General features: G+C 44.7%; 1 protein-coding gene across 17 annotated transcripts in view; it reads right to left on the bottom strand.

Moving 5' to 3' along the window:
• TRERF1 (transcriptional regulating factor 1) overlaps nt 1-20,132 on the bottom strand; it is a 145,626-nt gene that overhangs the window by 9,139 nt on the left and 116,355 nt on the right. For all 17 annotated transcript variants that reach the window (XM_050951766.1, XM_050951754.1, XM_050951757.1 and 14 more), the window contains 5 exons: nt 16,177-16,543; nt 14,028-14,094; nt 12,086-12,225; nt 11,668-11,771; nt 1,815-1,890 (listed from right to left, as the gene is read on the bottom strand). In XM_050951766.1, coding sequence (XP_050807723.1) covers nt 1,815-1,890; nt 11,668-11,771; nt 12,086-12,225; nt 14,028-14,094; nt 16,177-16,543 — 754 coding nt within the window. The remainder of the gene's footprint in view (nt 1-1,814; nt 1,891-11,667; nt 11,772-12,085; nt 12,226-14,027; nt 14,095-16,176; nt 16,544-20,132) is intronic.

Here is a 20,132-nt window from a genome sequence, read left to right as displayed (position 1 = left end):
TTCCAGCCTTTAACCACTTGCCAAAATCTCTCCTCTAGGTTCTGATCTTTATTTCACTCTTATCAGCTAATTACAGATCTGAACAATATTAGGTGACCAGAGGCCAGGGCTGCAGACATCACTGGCAGTAACCAAGTAACAAAGATGGGGCTTTTCTTGCAATAGAAGTATCTCTTCTGCAAGAAAAAAAATTGATAATTTTCTCTCTTCAGTCTTCTGTGGGAATGACAACTGGTTTTCTCTTGGTGGGAGAGAGAATCTTCCACTCAAAGGAACTGCTTAGGAAAAGCACCTGCCATCCTTTCCATCCAAACAGCACCCACATGCAGGCACAGTGTCATTTTAGTACCTAATCTTGTTAAGACTTCACATATACTTTCATATTAAATTTCAAGTTGTTAATTTATCCTTAAAAGGAGAGAAACTGTGGACCAGACTTCCCCCTGCATCTAAGCTCCATTTGGCCAAGGGGAGTGGCATGGCAATCACAGAGCTGCCTGATAAACTGGGACAGTATGAGTCTTTCCTAGGGATTGCTCCAAGTTACACCAGTAGAGGGATCACCATACTATAATGTAACTCTTCAGGCCCCTATTTTGGGATGGCAGCTAGCACATGTGCCAGGCTGCAAACATTATACTAGCGGAGAGCTCTCCCCTGGGTTACCACAGCCAAAATTGGGCTCATCTGCACTTCCTAGGTAGCACAACAGGCTCTGACTGGAAGCCAGAATTTGGCTTTGTACATTTTGATTATCCAAGCATACGGAGATGCTTGGATTGTTCCCTTTTGAGTGCAAGCTGGAGACAATGGCTAGGCTCAGACAAGAAATCTTACTATAGAACCTGGGTTGGCTTAGACACAGGATGTGGTGTGAGAAGAGATCTGCCCTCACCTATCTTTTTTATCATGTAATCTTTAGTAACAGCACATACATCTAAATAGCTGGCCAGGTATATGTATCACAAACTATTTTCAAACTATGAACAAGAGGAGACTCCCATTATGTTTGTTAAGTAAAAGAGCTAAATCTGTTTGTTTTAGGCTAGATCTATGCAAAGAAGGATTCTGCATTCAGTAACTGCGAAAACACTTGCAAGAGTTATACTCTAAGCTGAACTTTGCACTTTTCATGAAATGACCATAAACGTCCTTACAAATATTTAAGCATCACAACATCCATAGGAGGAAGGTAAAATTGTACAACGACACTCTGGTATAAAGAAGCTAAGGGACCAGCCCCAAGCTAGATCTTTTAACAAGAATGCCAAGCATTTCAATCAGTTTTGGATCTGAATTAATGACAGAAATTAGCCTAAATTGTTACAAATATCTATTAAGAACAATGTAGTACCAACCCCCCCGCACCCCCCAAAACAATGAAGAATATTCATACAATCTAAAGATTCATCTCTCCATTATTAAGAATTTTCCCTTTTAGTTATAAGAGATGATAATTTGAGGTGCTACCAGATGTTTTTGTAGCATCAACTCTTTATTTAGAATCTTTATTTTATACACCAGCATACTTTATAGATTAATATACCAAATTAACAGTTTATTTCATCATCTTTTTTTCCTTCACATGAAACAAACTAAAGTACTATTAATGTAGCCAAGTACTGTCTGGTTACAAAAACCTGACCAGAAATTATGCCAAAGAGAGGAAAAATGTCCATTATTCTAAACAAAGGGAAAGAATAAAAGAATCAGGCGGCCTGTAGCTTTAATTTTATTCAAAATTATGTGTGCTTGCCCTGTGCTCTTTTATAAATGTAAATACATACATACATACAGATTGTTTAGAAACCTACCAGCATAATGGTAATTTGCCAAAGGATGACACTTCAATCTTACTGGCTTCCTCAACAGCAGCATTTCCAGGGCAACCTATAAAACAAACACAGAAGAACAGAATTAAAAAACCCTCAGTTATTTACTGTGTATAAATGTGCACAGAACAAGCTTAACAAGTATTATAGTATGGGACAGGATACAGTATCAATTGAGTTTATTTTCTACTTCCTTATACTAAAAATTATCATCAAATTACTCTTCAAGACCTACTTATACTTCCGCCTCTACAAGAAGTCATCCCTAACTAATCAACTAAAGATGGCCAGGCTGATGTGCGGCCACTGTTAAGAGGACTTTTTTTTTATAGAAACAAAAATAAATATCCTTTACTTAGAACAACGCAGTTGTGCACACAACTAGCCTATGTAACCAAGTGATTGTTCTACAATTCCCCTCACCTTCCCTTCCCTATTTCCTCCTCCTGATTGTTACCTTCACTGGTTGCATGTTGCCTTAAATTAGATGGTATGTTATTTGGAGAGGGACTTTATCTTTCTATTTGTTTGTACAACCCTTTGGATACCACTATAATACCACCATCCTCCAAACATTCAACACTAAGTGAATTATCCACACGAGAACAGTAAGCAATAACACACTACAGTTCTGGACAATTAAACACAGATTTGACAAGGTTTCACAGGAAATGGAAGACGACTGAGTCCTGTGGGTCTTTCCATTGAAATGAAGAGAGACCTTCGGTAATGTCAGCACAGGAGAATGCCTTGTACGGTATTAAAATACACAAATCCAAGGACTAAGTGCCATTAGTCACCCAAGGAGTACAAAAACTTCTAGAAAGGCCCTGCCTTGAGATTTAATTTATTAACAATGAAAGGAAGTGGTCAGCCCCCAGCACGATTACAGGGCAGGTTCATGGCATCACTGCCAATCTATCAGAAAAGTTCTTTTGTGTGGCAAAACCTAAAGCCATTTAAATAATAAAACCCGGTTACCTACCTTTCGTAACTGTCGTACTTCGAGATGTGCTGCTCATGTCCATTCCATTCTAGGTGTGCGCGTGCCCACATGCACGGCCGGAGATTTTTGCCTTAGTGGTGCCGGCTGTAGCGCCCTCTGGCATGCCGCGCACTTTGCGGTATATTAGGCACTGCCAGCTCACGCCCTCTCAGTTCCTTCTTGCCAACAACTCTGACAGAGGGGCAGGAGGGTGGGTAATGGAATGGACATGAGCAACACAACTCAAAGAACAACAGTTACGAAAGGCAGGTAACCGTTTTTCTTCTCCAAGTGCTTGCTCATGTCGATTCCATTCTAGGTGACTCGCAAGCAGTATCAATGGAGGTGGGCTCAGAGTTCACCGTCATGCAGTTTGTAGTACGGCTCTGCCAAAGCCGACATCATCTCATGCCTGCTGAGTCAGCGTGTACTGCAACGTGAACATATGGACAGACGACCAGGTGGCGGCCCAAAAGAACACATGAATTGGCACCTGGGCCAGGAAGCCTGCCGCAAACGCCTGCACTCTAGTGGAATGAGCTGTCACAATCGCTGGCGGGGCCACTTTCACCAGCTTGTAGCACTGGCGGATGCACGCCATGATCCAAGACGAAATTCTCTGGGCTGACACCAGGCAGCCCTTCATCCTGTCTGTGACCGCAACAAACAACTGCATTGACTTACGGAATGGCCGCACTCTATCAATGTAGGAGGCCAGTGCTCGTCTGACGTCCAGCATATGCAGCCCGCGCTTCTCATCCGATACGTGAGGCTTCAGGCAGAGGACCAGTAAGGAGATGTCCTGGCCCGTGTGGAACTGGGACACAACTTTGGGAAGAAAAGCCGGTGTGGGCATAGCAGGACCATGTCCTTGAAGACGACCAGATAGAGAAGCTCCAACGTGAGGGCCCCGATCTCGGACACCTGCCGAGCCAATGTATTGGCAACCAGGAAGGACACCTTCCAGGAAAGGAGCAGGAGGGAGCAGGAAGCTAGAGGTTCAAAGGGAGGGCCCATGAGCTTTGAGAGTACCAGATTCAGATCCCCTGGGGGAACTCGGTTATAGACATGTGTGTACAGGCACTCAAGATATTTCAGGAATCGTGCTGTTATTGGATGGGAAAAGACAAATGTGCCCTGAAGCGGAGGGTGGAATGCAGAAATGGGCCCCAGGTGCACCTTGACCAAAGACAACCTTAAGTGCAGCAAATAGTCCAGGATGACCTGCAACGAGGCCTCCTGAGGACGAATGCACTTGCCCGAGGTCCAAAACGGGAAGTGCTTCGACTTGGCCACATAGGTAGTCCTGGTGGAAGGCTTTCTGCTGCTCATAAACCTTTTGGACTGCCGTGGAGCAGTCCCGCTTGTCCGTGCTCAGCCATGGAGCAGCCACATCATCAGGTGCAGCGATGCCAGGTTCGAGTGGAGCAGATGGCCGTGGTTCTGGGACAGCAGTTCCAGACCGAGAGGTAACTGCAGCGGGTCAGCCACCACTCAGCAGCATGCTGAACCAGTGCTGGTGAGGCCACGCCCTGTCTTGCTTCACCTTTACCAGGACTCTTTAGATAAGCGGCACTGGCGGAAAGGCGTACATCAGCGCTCCCGGCCACGGGGTCAGGAAGGCGTCTGACAGGGAACCCTTGTCCCCACCATACAGAGAGCATAACACGTGGCACTTCCTGTTCTGCCTGGATGCAAACAGGTCCCTCCACCGTCAGAAGATCAGGTCGACCACCTCCAGATGGAGGGACCACTCGTGGCGAGAGGAGAAGGTCCTGCTGAGATGATCTACCGGGACATTCCCGGTTCCAGGTAAGTGAGCAGCCAAGCAAGTGGATGGCATTCTGCACACAAAGGTCCCAGAGACTCAGTACCTCTTGATGCAGGGCCGAGGACCTGACGCTCCCATGCCCGTTGATGTAAGACATCGTGGCTATGTTGTCCGTGAGGACCTGAACCAACTTGCCTTTTAGGTGGGGCAAAAACACCTGACAGGCCGGGCGCACCACCTTGAACTCCCTGACATCAATATGAAGAGCTAAGTTGTGCTGCAGCCAGTGCCCGTGGGTGCTGAGCTCACCTAGGTGGGCTCCCCAACCCAGATCTGACGTGTCCGAGACCACGGTGAGCGACGGTGATGGGGCATAAAGGGAACTCCCCGCAACACTGCCTTGGGGTCTAGCCACTAGTTTAAAGACAAGACGACGCAGTCTGGCACCGTGACCGCTCGGTCTAGGCAGTGCCTGCTGGGAACATAACCGTGAAGAGCCACGTTTGCAGGGGTCGCAGATGAAGGTGGGCATGCTTGACCACATATTTGCATGCTGACATATGGCCCATCAGCCACAGACAGGTGTGGGACGTGGTGATCGGATGTCTCCTCATGTGGGCAATGAGATCCACCATGGCCTGAAAGCATGCTTCTGGAAGGAAAGCCCTGGCTTGTGTGGAATCAAGAACTGCTATGACGAACTCTCTGCCCTGCACCAGCGTGAACGTGGACTTTTTCTGTGTTTATTAACAGGCCCAGGTCGTTGCAAGTGGAGCATACCAGATTGAGGCTTCTCCGCATCTGTCCCGGTGACCTGCCCTTGATGAGCCAGTCATCTAGGTACGGGAAGATCTGGATCCTCCCACACACACCCCGACATCTGAGGTAAGCTGCTACTGGCACCATACATTTCGTGAACACTTTGGGAGTCAAGGACAGGCCAAAGTGTAGTGCTGTGACCTGGTGGTGGTGCCCCACCACTATAAAACACAGGAACCATCTGTGTCCTGGGAATATGGAGACATGAAAGTAAGCATTCTTTAAGTCAAGAGCGGCATACCAGTCCCCTGGATCCAGGGAGGGGATAATGGAAGCCAGGGAGACCATGCAGAACTTCAACTTCTTGAGACTTGCTGAGGCCATGCAGATCCAGGACGGGTCTGAGGCCCACCTTGGCCTTTGGGATGAGGAAGTAACGGGAGTAGAATCCTTCCATGTCCCGAGGAACTGCCTCCACAGCCCCCAACTACAGGAGCTTCTTGACCTCCTGAACCAAGAGTTGCTTGTGAGAAGGGTCCCTGAAGAGGGACCAGGAAGCAGGGGGGTGGGAAGGAGGAGTTTCCACAAACTTTAGGGTGTAGACCTGAGCTACTACGTCCAGGACCCAGTGGTCCGAGGTAACCCGTGACCAGGCCAAGTGGTAGGGGGAAAGGCGGTTGAGGAAAAGATGGGAAGAATCTGGCTGGCTGACTGGGGGCGTTGCTCTTGAGCACACACTCAAAAGTTGATTCCCCTCCCCCCCCAAGTTCTTTGTGGGTCCGAACTGGGCTGGCAAGTGAGAGGAAGAAGGGTGGTGATGGCTAAACCCAGCGTCCCTTCTCCTTGTAGGTCCCTGCTGGGCTTGCCAAGGCCTCGATGGCGACGGAGGCCAGAATGGCTTTCTGGCTGATTGCGGGCTATGCATGCTCAACAAGCGAAGGGTAGCCTTGGTGTCCTTCAACCCATGAAGTCTGGCATCCGTTTGATCGGAGAAGAGCCCAGCTGCATTGAAGGGGAGGTCCTGAATTGAGGCCTGCTGTCTGGAGCCAGGAGCTAGGTCGCATAACCACCGCCAATGTGACCACCTCGCTGCTGAGTCCCATGCCATTTGCAGGGAGCATCTGGCTACTGCAGTACCTTCCTCTACCCTTGGCTGGCACAAAATATTTTTTCTTGGCCCGTTTAGAGGTAAGCGGGATGGAGAATGGGGTCTGCCACAATGACTTGGCGATCTTGAAGACCCCATCGTGTACAGGCAGGGCGACCTGGAAGGCATGGAGGCCGAGAGGACGTTGAACAGGGTCTCCTCCTGCTCGGCCATCTCTTGCACTTCTAGCCCCAATTTCTCAGCCACTATGCCTGAGAAGGGCTTGGTGCTCTTTAAAAAGTCATCTGGGAGGCTGGCCCTGGAAAATCCTGTGACCACCCATCTGGAGAAGAGGAGGCTGTGGCTGCCAGTGGAGGTGCTAGGGGCTCAGTCGCCATTGGAGAGGAGGTTTGGGGGTGGGCACAGAGACATGCATCCCAACTTCTGAGTGAACTTCTGGTACCAGGCCCAGCGGGGCCCCCAATCCCCGCTCCAACATGGCCACAGATGCGCGCTGCAAAGGGGGCATCATCATCACTGGAACGCTCCAGGCCCCACAATATGGCCACTGCATTGACCACTGGCCTCGCAGCCACTGCGGTGCTGCGGATGACAGAGCAGTTTCCAGTGCCCAATCTTGTCATGAAGACCAGGGCGATGGGCTGAACTGGACCTCCGCATCAGGGGAACCACACTCTGGGGACCAGGGAGGAGCCGTCGATGACTGGGTTTGCTTGCTGGTCGTGGCTACTGGTGAATGCTGACCAGGTAGTTATATCAGGGGGGAGCAGTCTCGGTGCCGGGGAGATCGGCATTGGGGAGAACGGTATTGTAATATGAGAGGGAATGGTCCAATGGAGCCGGCGACCGGGATCGACATCTAGACACAGATCGGCATCATAACATGGGGGGCATTGACCCGTTACTGGGGAATAACATTTCAACATCCAGGGGGAGAGTTTGGCTGACCGTTGGCGTGGTTGCAATCTGCTCCAGGATTGCTTATCCGGCAATCTGTGGTGCTCTCCCACCCCCGAAGGGATCTTAATGGCTGGCTTGTCCTCTCGGGGAACCTTAGTCTGATCCTGCGGCACCGGAGACGTCAGAGGAGCAGGTGGAGATCTGTGCGCTCTCTACTCCCAGCTTTGGAATGACGACGGTGCAGGCAGGGGGGTGGGCCCTTTCCGCTCACCAGAGTCAGTGATGGACCTTTAAGAGGCCTAAGATCCCCAGCTGCGGAGGCCCACTCGTGCTGCTCTGGAGAAGGTTGGTGGACAGGTCCGGTTCCTCTACTGGATGACCCTTGGGCGTTCTTGCTTGGCCCCGGCAAGTGCTTCTTTGCCTTCTTCTTCGGCACTGGTGACGGCGAACGGTGCCAAGAGGAGCCGGGCGCGAGCAGCACAGTGTGCATGGAGGCCTAAGTACTTGGTGCAGCCTGTGCAGACGGCTCAGAAGCCGGGTGGAGAGGGGACTCCATCAGGAGGGCTCAGAGGCGAATGTCCCTCTTCTGGGTAAGAGGCCGCAAGTTCTTACAGTTCCGGCAACACTTCTTAATGTGTGATTCCCCCAAACATTTAAGGCAGCTGTCGTGAGGGTCACTTACAGGCATAGGCCTGCCACACACAGAGCAGGGCTTAAACCTGGGAGCTTCAGGCATGCTCTGCCTGGAGCAAAGTCTCACCGGGGACCTTAGCTAACAACTAACTACACTACTTAACAGCTACGTAACACTAACTACAATTAACAAAGGCCCAAAGTCCGATGGAAGAAAACCTCTTGCTCTTGACAAGCAAGAGAGGCACTCCAAAGAAGGAACTGAGAGGGTGTGGGCTGACAGCTCCGAATATACCGTGGCATGGGCACAGCCCGCTAGAGGGCGCTACCGCTGGCCCTACAGGTACCGCTAAGGCAAAAACCTCCGACGACCACGCACGTGGGTGTGCACACACCTAGAATGGAACTGACATGAGCAAGCACTCGAAGCACAACTTGTTATTCTGCTTCGAATGCTCTGCACATTCCCACTTACGGGTTTTGCACCGCTTGGTGTAGCCTAATGGTAGAACCTTCTCCAAGCGCTGGCTGCTATAGCTTGTGGAGTCCCTTCCTGCTGCTTCCTATAGTGTATCCAAACGTTCTCATAGTGAGGTTACACAAGGCAGCGCTGAAGCCTCTGCTGTCTCAGTACTTTCTAACCACTGTGCCAGATGGAAGTGTCTATCAGATTTAGGGTTCTCTCCTATTCAGTACCTTTGGACAGTTTGCAACAGTTGTTTGTTTTAGTGTTAAGTGTAGTTTAAGGCAGCTACAGTATAGTTAGCTAGCAGAGTTTGTAGGTTCAGTTCTTTGTAACAGTGGAACTGAAAAAACAGCAGCAGCCAGGTTTTAAGAGTTGTGCTTCATGCCCAGATGTCTTCCCAGTGCTGGACAACCGTTAGATGCCTTAAGTGCCTTGGGGAAGGCCCCTGTCCTTCTGACTGTTCTATTTCCCAGACCTTTACACCCAGACTTTTTAAGGAGACACAAAATAGACTACTTGCACTCCTGCTTATAGAAGCTCTTGCTGCTAACTGCTGGGTTTTGGGAGATCACCAGAGCTGAAGACTAAGAGGCCAGTTCCTCTGTCTAGCAAGAATAAAATGCTTAAATGATCCCGGAGATTAGGGTTTTTGGTCGGTTCTGGCTCCTATTCCTGTTTTGTTGGATCTTCTGGTTAAACCCATCAAGATGTCAAAGACACTGTCTGTTCAGCTGACTGTTCTCCAATCCAGACCTAAGGTCTGAGCTTTGACCTGAGGATTAAGAGTTGTGGAGCAACTGGCAAGGATGCCTCCCCCTTCCTTTGTATGGAGACAAGCTGGCCTATTTCACTGACATTTAGAGGTCTATTACCTTGGAAAAGAGAGTCCTAGTAATTATAGAAAAGGGCTATACAATACAATTTTAAAAGTTACCTATTCTCCCCTAATCCTTCACTTTTCAGGACATCTTCTCACATGATTATTTTTCTGTCAGAAGTTTAAAAATTGATCCTGACAGTTGCAGTCAAAGAAGTATCTAAACATCTGTAGGTCAAGGGTTTATTCAAAGTATTTCTTGGCACAGGGAAAAGATGGAGATTTCCATCCAATTTTACATTTAAGAAAATGGAACAGGTTCACTTGGAAGAATCAGTTTTGAATGCTAACCCAGGCCTCCACAATTCCCTTGCTTTCAGTTATGGATTGGTTCGCAACTCTTGGTTTACAGGATGCATATTTCTCTCTGGAAAAATCATCCTTTCCACCTTCATTTTGTAGTGGCACAAAGACATTTTCAGTACAAGTTTCTTCTATTAAGCCGTCTCCCAATGCCAGGAGTCTTCAAAGTACCTTTCTGTAGCAGCGATCCATCTCTGAAAACTATGCATCTTTGTTTACCCACATTTGGACAACTGGTTGCTAAAGTGACAGGTTGCTAAAGGACAGGGCAAGGACCATTGTTTGCGTGCGATACAGTTTAAAGGCTTATGAAGGGGTTATCTAATAAGTATACCCTTTTGAGGGAACCAGTTCCACAATGGGATTTTAATTAGGTTTTATCTATGCTCATGAAGCTGCCTTTTAAACCTTTGGCAGAGTACTTTTTATTTTACTTATCTATTAAAACTGTGTTTATTATTGGTATAGCGTCAGCCAGAGGGGTGAGTGAATTGTATCCTTTGATGGCTGATCTGCCATTTACTATTTTTTATCAGAACAAAGTGGTTCTTAGACCTGATCTCAGATTTCTACTAAAAACTGTATCTGAGTTTCATATCTGTCTATTAATTTACCAGAATTTTGCTCAAAGTCACCTGCTAATAAAAGGGAATCTGTTATATACTTTAGATGCCAGAAAAGTTTTTAGCATATGATTTAAACAGAACTAAAAGTTTTAGGAAGTCATCTAGGTTATTTGCTTCTTATGCAAAAACCCATATGGCTGATAAAATATCTCCTAAAACTATTTCCAGAGGGGTTAAACAATGTATAATTAAATGTTACAAGTTAGCAGCAGTCCCTGTGCCTACTGTTTTAAGATATCATTCTACTAGGGATATGGCAGCATCTTTTGCTTGCCTTAAACATGTTCCTATTGGAGAAATCTGTGTGGCTACTTCTTGGAAGTGAGTCCATACTTTCATAGGTGCCGACTCTGTGGGTGCTCCAGGGTTGGAACTAGGGTGACCAGACAGCAAATGTAAAAAATCGGGACAGAGGGTAGAGGGTAATAGGAGCCTATATAAGAAAAAGACCCAAAAATTGGGACTGTCCCTATAAAATCAGGACATCTGGTCACCCTAGTTGGAACAGGGGGAAAATGTGGGTTCTGAGCACCCACTGGCAGCCCCCACCATCAGCTCCCCTCCCTCCCCCCACTGTTTGCCACCTGCCAGCAAGCCCCGCTGATCGGTGCCTCTCCCGCCCTCCCCGTGCCTCCTGTGATCAGCTGTTTCACAGCGTGCAAGAGGCTTTGGGAGTGAGGGGGAGGAGTGAGGGGCGTGGCGCACTGGGGGGAGGGGGTAAAACAGGGGTGGGAAGAGGTGGGGCAGGGATAGAGCAAGGGTGGGGAAAGGTGGGGTGGGGCCTTGGAGGAAGGGATAGAGTGGGTGCAGGGCCTGTGGCAGAGCCGGGGGTTGAGCACCCCCCAGGACATTAGAAAGTCGGTGCCCATGAATGGCTTTACTAAACATTATGCTTTGGATTTTGCTTCAAGAGTGGATGCTAAATTTGGTACATTAGAACTTCAGTCCTTTAATTAGGACTCTGTTTCGCTCCTCCTGAGTTTTCAGCACTGCTTGCTGAACTTACCCACAAACAGGAATATGCAAAGCCACTTGCAGAAGAAAGGAAGGTTACTCTTAACCAGAATTCTTCAAGACTATTCTGCATATTCACACTTCCCCCGCACCTTCCCCTCTTTCTCAAAGTCCTACAGCAGTATATCTGGGTTGGGGGTGGCAGGAACTGAGACAGTAGAGGGTGCAGTGCTCCCAGTCAACCTCAATGTTCAGAGACACTGAGGGAGGAAAGGGAGCACATGTGAGTTCTAACAGATACTGCTTGGATAAGGTTCTACCTTTAAGGTGCAACAGGCAGTGCAAAATCTGTAAATGGCAATATGCAGAGTAAATATAAGTAAATAACCTTCATTTTCCCATGCTGCCAAGGTAAAGGAGAAGTGAACCTTTCTCTTCAGCTTCTTGTCTTACCATAATATCCCCTTTGGACTCAAAGAGGGAGTGTAATGCATATTCTGAGTTAGTTCCTCCACCAGGTAACACACTTGAACAGCACATATTTAAAAGGTCTTCCACTGTCAGAAACAAAAGGGATCCTGTTAAATATTGAAACATGTCAGCCAGATCCCTAAAACCAATGATTCTGCAAAGCCAACTCAAACACAATAGAGTATAAAGTTTTCATTCTGAAATGTGCACACAGTTCTTGATGTTTTCATTGCCCTTTTCTGTAACAATTCTCAATGTATCAAATTAAAACTGATCAGATATTGCAACATCTGTATAACCTTTTCAACGTAAAAAAAATAGTATGAGAGAGAAATATGTGGAGATTTCTATACTGAATATAGTGTTTGCAGTAAACAATTCAAATGGCAAAACGCAGTACCTCTTTGTTGGAAGACTTTGTTTTCCAGTTCTGGCCATGGTTTCCAAACCAAAGTTGCCTTGTGCATCTCTCTCCCCATTGATGATCGGTCTTGAAGTTCAGGAATATCAGCCTGGAATCTTGATCCAATATTGATCTGTCTGTAAATAAATAGAGATCTCAGTTGTAAGATTTACAGAGAAAAGAGTAATATTTTTTATTTTATGCCAAACAAAAATAATTACACAGTTGAGATGCTCCCCAGGGTTGTGAAGCACCTTTAGCATGAGTGAGCCTTGTCTGTACCTGCCAGGAGTCAGCTCCCTGACAACTCAGGCCACAAACAGACAAAGTACTCCCCCATAAGCCCGTGGGCTCCACTGTCCCTCTGCAGGCAAGCAATAGGTACACACCAACCTCCAAGCATCCCTCTGGAGTGCCCAGCTCTTGTTCCACCGAACACTCACAAAATTCACAGATTCATTACTCTCAAAGGAATAGTACACAAAAATTACTAGTTTTAACTCAAGATAGCCATCCACTTAACACACCGCACTTAGATATATTTATAGTGAAAACAAGAAAGTTTATTACCAAAGAGCAGAGATTCAGATGATACTAAGAAAGAGTATCAGAAACAAATGGTTACATACAAAACAAACTTATTACATGCTTGCTAGAGCCTAAATTTAATCTATAAAATATTCCCTTGTCTCATACAGCATAGCTCATCCCAAGTCCTTTTCCCCAGTGTTTTAAATCAGGATGTCTAAGACTGTATTTTCATTAGATCAAGCCCACTGTCAGTTTGTCTTAACAGCCTGAAGGATCCCAGGTACCCCTCCATATCCCAGTTACACTCCCCAAAATTCATTGTCTTTACTTGTAAACAGGCTAATCCCTGCTGTTTTTGTTTTTTCACAATTTATTCATTAGCACTTGATTCAATATGCAAGTAGAATTTCCACTCTAAGATATACAATGGTCAGCCAGGGAGATAAGTGTCTCCCACTTGGAGAAGTCTGTCTCAACGCATGCTACCTCTGATTGACCAGCCTTTAATGCCAAGGCCTTAAAGACATAATTTTCAGCACGCATATATAACTCCTTACATATTATCTGCACATACATTTTGCAATGATTATGACCACCAGCATGACCCGTGATCTATTTTGGTAAAGCCAGGGGATCCCCATAAACCTGTGGACCCCTGTGCCCTCTGCCCATGGGCATCAAGAGGTCCTTGCATCGCACATCACAATGGTCTGACATGAAATGATGTCAGACTATCTTACAACATAATATTCAGTGAACTTTGCTCTCACTGAGGCAATTAGTATATTATAAAGACCTAATGTTCAAAAAGCTGTGCACAATTCCAACACAGTTTAATTGGACTGGGAAGCAGGTTTTAAGTCCCAGAAGAGAGAGAGAGAGAGAGAGAGAGAGAGAGAGATGATGGATATCGTTATAGTATAGCGAACAGGCCAGATGCAGTATACCTCCCTAACCCATAGGGGATGACACACCTCAGTAGAGGGCTGGTGGTGATAACACTGTCTCTGTCCTCTCTTAGCATCCCATGAAGGGAAGAGAAGTTTAACATCTCCCAGAACTCCACAGGAGGGCTGCCAGGGCAAGTACTGAATCAACACGCTACCCGAATGCTGTGGTCACACTCTTTTCCAGCCAGCACCGGCTACTTTTGCGACTTCACTGGCTCTTTACAGCTTTCCCCTGAAGCCATGGCTGGTTTGCAGTGCCACAATCTCATCTCTAGCAGACTTTCTGCTGTCAGTGACCCAGCCAATGTTTACACTGGTATAGCCTTGAGTGCCTCCAGCCAAGAAGTATGGTATTACCTGCCTTGTTCAAAATATACAAGATCACATTCTCTAGGTGAGAGAGGGTGAGCTGGCTGAGGTACGCTGTAAAGTGATACACATTGATAAATGTTTCTTACGGTTCTATATCAACAGTCTGTTCTCCAGGCCCTGGAGTCACTGGAATGCTGCTTCCATCAATACTATCTGAAACAGAAATAGGGATTTGATTTTCTGTTTAGAAAGCTATTTTCTTAACTAGCACATCATGTTTGGTCCTCCACTGCCCCCAGTTGTGTTGCTATCCTTCTATTAAATGTTCCATAGAAATCAATGAAACATTGGGCTACAGCTGGTGCACTGGCCTGAATGTACCAGGGGCCTTAAGAAACCAGGTACAGTGCAGCTGGGTATAGCTGCAATTTTCAGCAGCACCAATTTCCACACTGTCTACCACTCTGAACAATTTTACATTTTCCTTTATAATCTACACACTTGGTTGTACATATTAGCTTTGTACCTCCTATCATGCTGCCGCCCATGCCTAGGATGGTCTCCAGTCATCATATGCTAAGCGCACACTCCGCCTCCTCCTCCTCCAAAAACCTCTTTAAAATTAATTCTTCCATAAATCTCTCCTACTTCCTTTTCTCATCAATAACCCCCACAAACTCCCTTAACTGATCTACTGTCCTGTGACTTGTTTAAATTGTAAACTATGGGTCAGGAAACATGTACTAACATTCTGTTAGTAAAGCACTGAGAATGTATTTATGGCACTGTAGAGGTGATTTTGCAAATCAGTGAAATACAACACAATTACCCCTCCCCCCCAAAAAAAAGAAAGAAAGAAAGAAAAAACACCACAGCCCAACCCCCAAAATCCAGGTCAGCTGTCACCGTGTTACTGTACCTCTGAAGAAACCAAGGACCAGAGTTTAAGGGGGATACAATGGTGACAGAAGGTTCAGGTGGCTCTGGACTACTTCCTAGAATTAGGAGAAGGCCAAAACCAAGTTCTGATCATATTCTACTAAGAGCAGGAAGGAAGATGAGACGTTACAGGATAGAGGACTAGGCCTGCCAACAATAGTTTTATAAACAGGATGTCAGTGCCTACTAGAGAACATATCAAAGAGGCATCTTGATTTATCCATTTTGCTAACTCAAGAAAGTTGGCAGTCAAATTTTTAATCTATTAAAGGGACTGATCGCAGAAGATGGGAATACAGAAGGGGAAGCAAGGAGAGGGCATAGAACATAACAGCAACATGTCCAGATAACTGAGGACTACTGATGGACTATGAAGGGTGTTTCACCTAGTGATTTTTGACCAGAAGGCTGGTGGCTGTGAAGAAAATGTAGATGTAAAATTGTAAAACACAGGGGATCATCAAGGATCCAAGACAGAAGATAATTTAAATACATCTATTCTTTTGGGTTACAGGATAAATTTAACAGTCCAGTAAGTAAAATCTTAATTCATCACCTGAACCATGCTGCTAAATACCTAGTTTATATGTTTTGCAACATTACACAAACAGAAATGTGTCTCTGGAAATTTGAGGAATTGCTTTGCTTGCAGTTAATTTATAATAAGTAAATTAAGTTCTCTGACATACTGGGGTCCATTTCTAAGTTACATAATCACATCTTAAGATGTTATTTCTACCTTGGACAGACTCTTCCAGTATAGCTAATATAGATTATCCCCCATACATACCTTAAAGATCTTTTCTATGCATATGCTATATATAGATATACATAGATACAGATAGATAGATAGATATAGATATAGATATATAAAAACTAACAGTGTCTTGACATATGCATGTTGGGCTTTAAACAAAATATTTGCTACCGCAGACATGTAGCCTGATGTTACAATGAAAAAATTTCTTCTCTTGAACTGAATAAATGCTTAAAACCATACAACTGTCAAATACCAAAACAGGTATGTCCCCCTTGGCCCATTTGAGCAGGCTTCACTTTAGTTACAAACACTGTCTCCTTTGAAATAAATATGTTCTGATCTTTCCATTTGAAATTAACCTGTCCATTTCCTGGTTTAAACTCAACACTATAATATCTAGAAGAGATGTACATATCTGGAAAAACAAACTGTTGAACAGGAAAAGTAACAGTAGTTTGTGTATATGTCTTGTCCTCCTCCTCCGATGATTATTTCGAAACAGAAAGCACACAGGGAATATAACATAACATAATAATGTTTTATGTAAGATGTGGATTTGGGCTCAGAGGAAGTGCTACATTAAATAAAATACTTACTAGATCGACATAGGAGCACCCGTGGAGTGGGTGTTAAAGGAGTAAGTGGCAGCTGGGGGTGAGATGCATTATGAGATGTGAGAACGCTGCTGAAGAGCCCAGATCCTTGGCGTACTGGGCTAAGCATAGGTGGTGGGGTATAGGGAGGAAACGCATGTGTCCTGTCTAGGAGATGATCTCCTAGAATGCGGGGAGAGCGAAGTTGGCTTTGATACAGCGTAGCTCCTGAGTAAGACACACTGAAGTTGAAGGAAGGAGGAGGTATGAAGAGTGGTTCAGGTCTATGTCGATATTTTTTCTTGTCCTGCAGGGATTTGAAGTCTTCTTCCAATTTTGCAGCACTTTGAGGCTGTTTTCTGCTAAGTTCCTAAATGAAAATGTATAGCATTCAAATATACAGCTATGATTAGTTTGGGTTACATTACCTACAATTTCCCACAGCCAATGGTGACAGGAAACTGATGGCTGTTCAGGGCCCTACATGGAATAAGTCTGACAGTTTCAGTCCAGTTTTTGGGTTTTTTTAAGCCAACAGGTACCCATATGACAAAATACCAACACTACAACTGGTACTAGTGGGCAATCTTAAGACAGAAAGAATTACTTACTTTTCCAAATTCAGAAATCATCACTCCAGGTCAAAGAAGGACTTCAAAAAAGTTGGTTAGGCCACTGGAAGAGTGGCCTTTGCCGCTGCCAGTGTTTAGTGGCTAAAGAGAAGACCTGGCTCCAAGATGTTAATGCGGCATTTTTTACCAGCACCCCTCACATTCACACTTATTTCCAACTACACAGAATTTATATTGGTCGTCTGGGAGTTGCTCCATCTACCCCCCAATGTCTGAGTTTATTAGAAAGTTAAATGTTTTTGAACACCTCTACTTGGCTTTAGTAGGATGGACACATTTGAGCTCAGTGGAATAACTGCAGCATTGTCACTGGCAGGAGAGGGGGAAAATGTAATAAATCCAAATTCTCTTTCTTATCACTACATTTCTATGGGCTGGGTGGAATCCACTGCAAGGAATCTTGTATTAATTTTCTCTTTTCTTGGCAGGGAAAATGGTAGCAGATGAGAACTGGGGACATAACAGCACTATACATTCCAATAATTTTGAGATTAAAAGACATGTAACACTGTACCACCCTGGTCTATAAAAAGTGACAGCAATTGGGCTTATGCAATCTGAAATCTGATTTTCAGGGAAAATAGTGAGATAGCTTTTTAAGAATGCACATAACGATAGTACACATTCTTAGTTTTAAATATACTACTTTCAGGTGCTTAGGTTTTAAGATCTCATTTATGATAAACGTGGGGGAGGAGGAGAAGAGAATTTCTTGGCTAGGTAAAGATATACCAAAATTTCTGTATCATCTGGTTAATATTACTACTATATAAAAATACATTACTCAACATGTTTAGATAATATATCTAAACACCATGGGTGGCTCTTGACAAGCATACTCACCCAATATAAAGTATGTTAAAAGAACATTAACACTGTCACCTTTTATTCCCGCTGTTAACACATACCAGCTTGTGGAAATGTTCTCTATTGCAGAGGTCCTGCCCTCTCTGTTAGATCATAGCTATATCCCTTCCAACATCTGGTAATTTTTCCTCCCCAAAAATTTAAGTTCTGAACATATTTTTCTTTTGCAGGAAAATGTATCTTTAAGGAGGACTGAGTAAAAACATTGAAAGCGATGAAAAATCACAAGGGAGTGTGAAAAATAGCCATGTACTACAGAGTCAGTCATGATGGTGAACATCCAATGTTCAAAAAGGAGAAAGAAAAGATAGGGGGAAAAAGTCAAGAAATATAGCAGAGGTCTGATCAGAACCTCAAATTAAGTGTTTGCTCCTTCCTTTTTGCAAAGAGGCAGTGTGGTGCAATAGCTAGGGTGTTGGCTGGGACTCTGGGAATGTGGGAGCTATTCCCAGCTCAGCCACTGACCTACAGTGAGATAGTTTACCTCCAGGAGCCTCTGTCCTCCCTCCCATCTTGTGTGTGTTTATTCAGACCATAAACTCTTTCAGGCAGGGATTCGGTCTCACTATGTTTTGTACCATGCCACCTCAATTTCCATTGGGGACTTTAGACACTACTGTAATACAAACACTACGTATAGTTTCTTAAACTTTCCATTTTATGCTTTGCATCTTTTTTTTTTAAACTGTTTACCAGTTTTAAATAAAAAAACATGAACAGTATGGATGATGGAATTCAGAAATATAGAGGGTACAAATCAGTTGCTGTGCTTTATTTGTAACAGCTTCCAAGTGAGTAGTCTTGGAACCTGGTCCTGCAAAAAACGTATGCACATGAGTAACTTATTCACAGGAATAGTCCCCATGAAGTCAGAGTGGAACTTATTTTCCTCGCTTTTTTCTTCATCTGACAAATGTTTTATTTTGCTAGTGACTTCCTCTGTGTAGTAACAGTAGAAAAATTTCTGCCTTTTCCCTCCTGTAACTACTTTTCTCATACACTAAAGTCATTGGAACTCCTCATGTGAGCAAAAGTTACATGCCCAGGTGTTTGTGGGATTGTACCCAGAATGAGAAAACAGAACTTATGAGCCTCCTTTGATCATCTCTTCATTCTAACAGTCAGTCTTCAATTTGGGGGTAGGAGAAAGACTCTCAGTTTAACTATTTGCTCCGTATCTACCTCTTTGACTAGAAACCCTGGTAAGTTAAGCCAAAAAAAGTACAAAGCAGATTATTATTATATCTGGTACTCAGCTCTTGCTGGAGTGAAATAAGGCACTGGAACTAAATTCCCATGAGCCATTGCTCTCTATGCCACTACATCAAATGGTTAAGGGCACTCTCAGTATAGGAAATGCAATATGGCATTTTAAAAAAATCTTCACATAGAATATTAAATAAGTCCCCGATGTTCTTGGCCTCACAGCTCAGTATTAGCTCTCTAATTCCCTGAAGTTCAAGATACTGTTGCTTAGGTCCAGCACTGAATGCGTTCTCTAGTACTCTATAAAAACCTAAATGTTAATACTGGGACACAATGGAATGCCCATTTACTATCTGATTCACTTCACTGTGCACTGCTGTTGCAGGGTATTTAGTTTCCTTTTGCTTTCATTAAAAAGGCATTCACTAAAAAAAATTGACTTTACAAATCAGTCCTTGGGACCCCTTCATTGTAAGGCTTGAGACACAATGTGATTGAAGCAAAACAGTTACTGTTCATTAGAATAGCACAAATCTACTCACCATCTCTAAGTGAATGCAGCTCCTTCACTACTCTAATATATTTCCACTGCTAGTATAAAAAACTGGGGTCCAGAGTTCAGAACTGCGTGTTCATAATTTGCACATGTAACAAACAGGATGGCACGCATAACCCTGGGTGGTTGCGTGCACAAGTAGCCAATCAGATGCCTAACTGGCCACTGAAGACTCAGTCACTGCACTGCAACTGCATATGCAATTGTGGTAAATGTGCATGCCCAATCCTAAACGTCTGGCCCAGAATCTCCAAAGGAAATCTGCACACAGCACATAGTGGAGCTCAAGGCTTCAGCCATCCCTCTCAGGAGATTAGAAATAGAAAGGAGAAACTACACTGCTGAGCTATCAGCAAAAGGAGAGATGCTGACTTCAGTGTTACTACAGAAGGTGGAAGTCTGCACTAGCTAAAGAAAAAGGAGGGAAATTCATTTAAAAAAAAAAGTGTGTGTAAATCCAGAAATATTTTTAGAGATCACTGACAAGAGTCCATGTTGTCCTCAATGGGTCACTCAATGAGAGAGAGAAAGAAGACGACGTACTACTTTTCACTGTTATGGGCAGTAGTCACACTTCGTAATAGTCAGCCCTTCTTGTGCCTTTCACAATTACACTGCAGTAGCAGATTTCTCATGTTGTTGGAGTAGAAAGTGTAGTAAATTAAACTGTTTGCTAAGCCCATATTCAGTAAAAAGCT

The sequence above is a fragment of the Gopherus flavomarginatus genome, chromosome 4 (genome assembly GCF_025201925.1).
Source record: "Gopherus flavomarginatus isolate rGopFla2 chromosome 4, rGopFla2.mat.asm, whole genome shotgun sequence".
Classification (NCBI taxonomy): Eukaryota; Metazoa; Chordata; order Testudines; family Testudinidae; genus Gopherus; species Gopherus flavomarginatus.
This window is presented reverse-complemented; position numbering and strand designations above follow the sequence as displayed.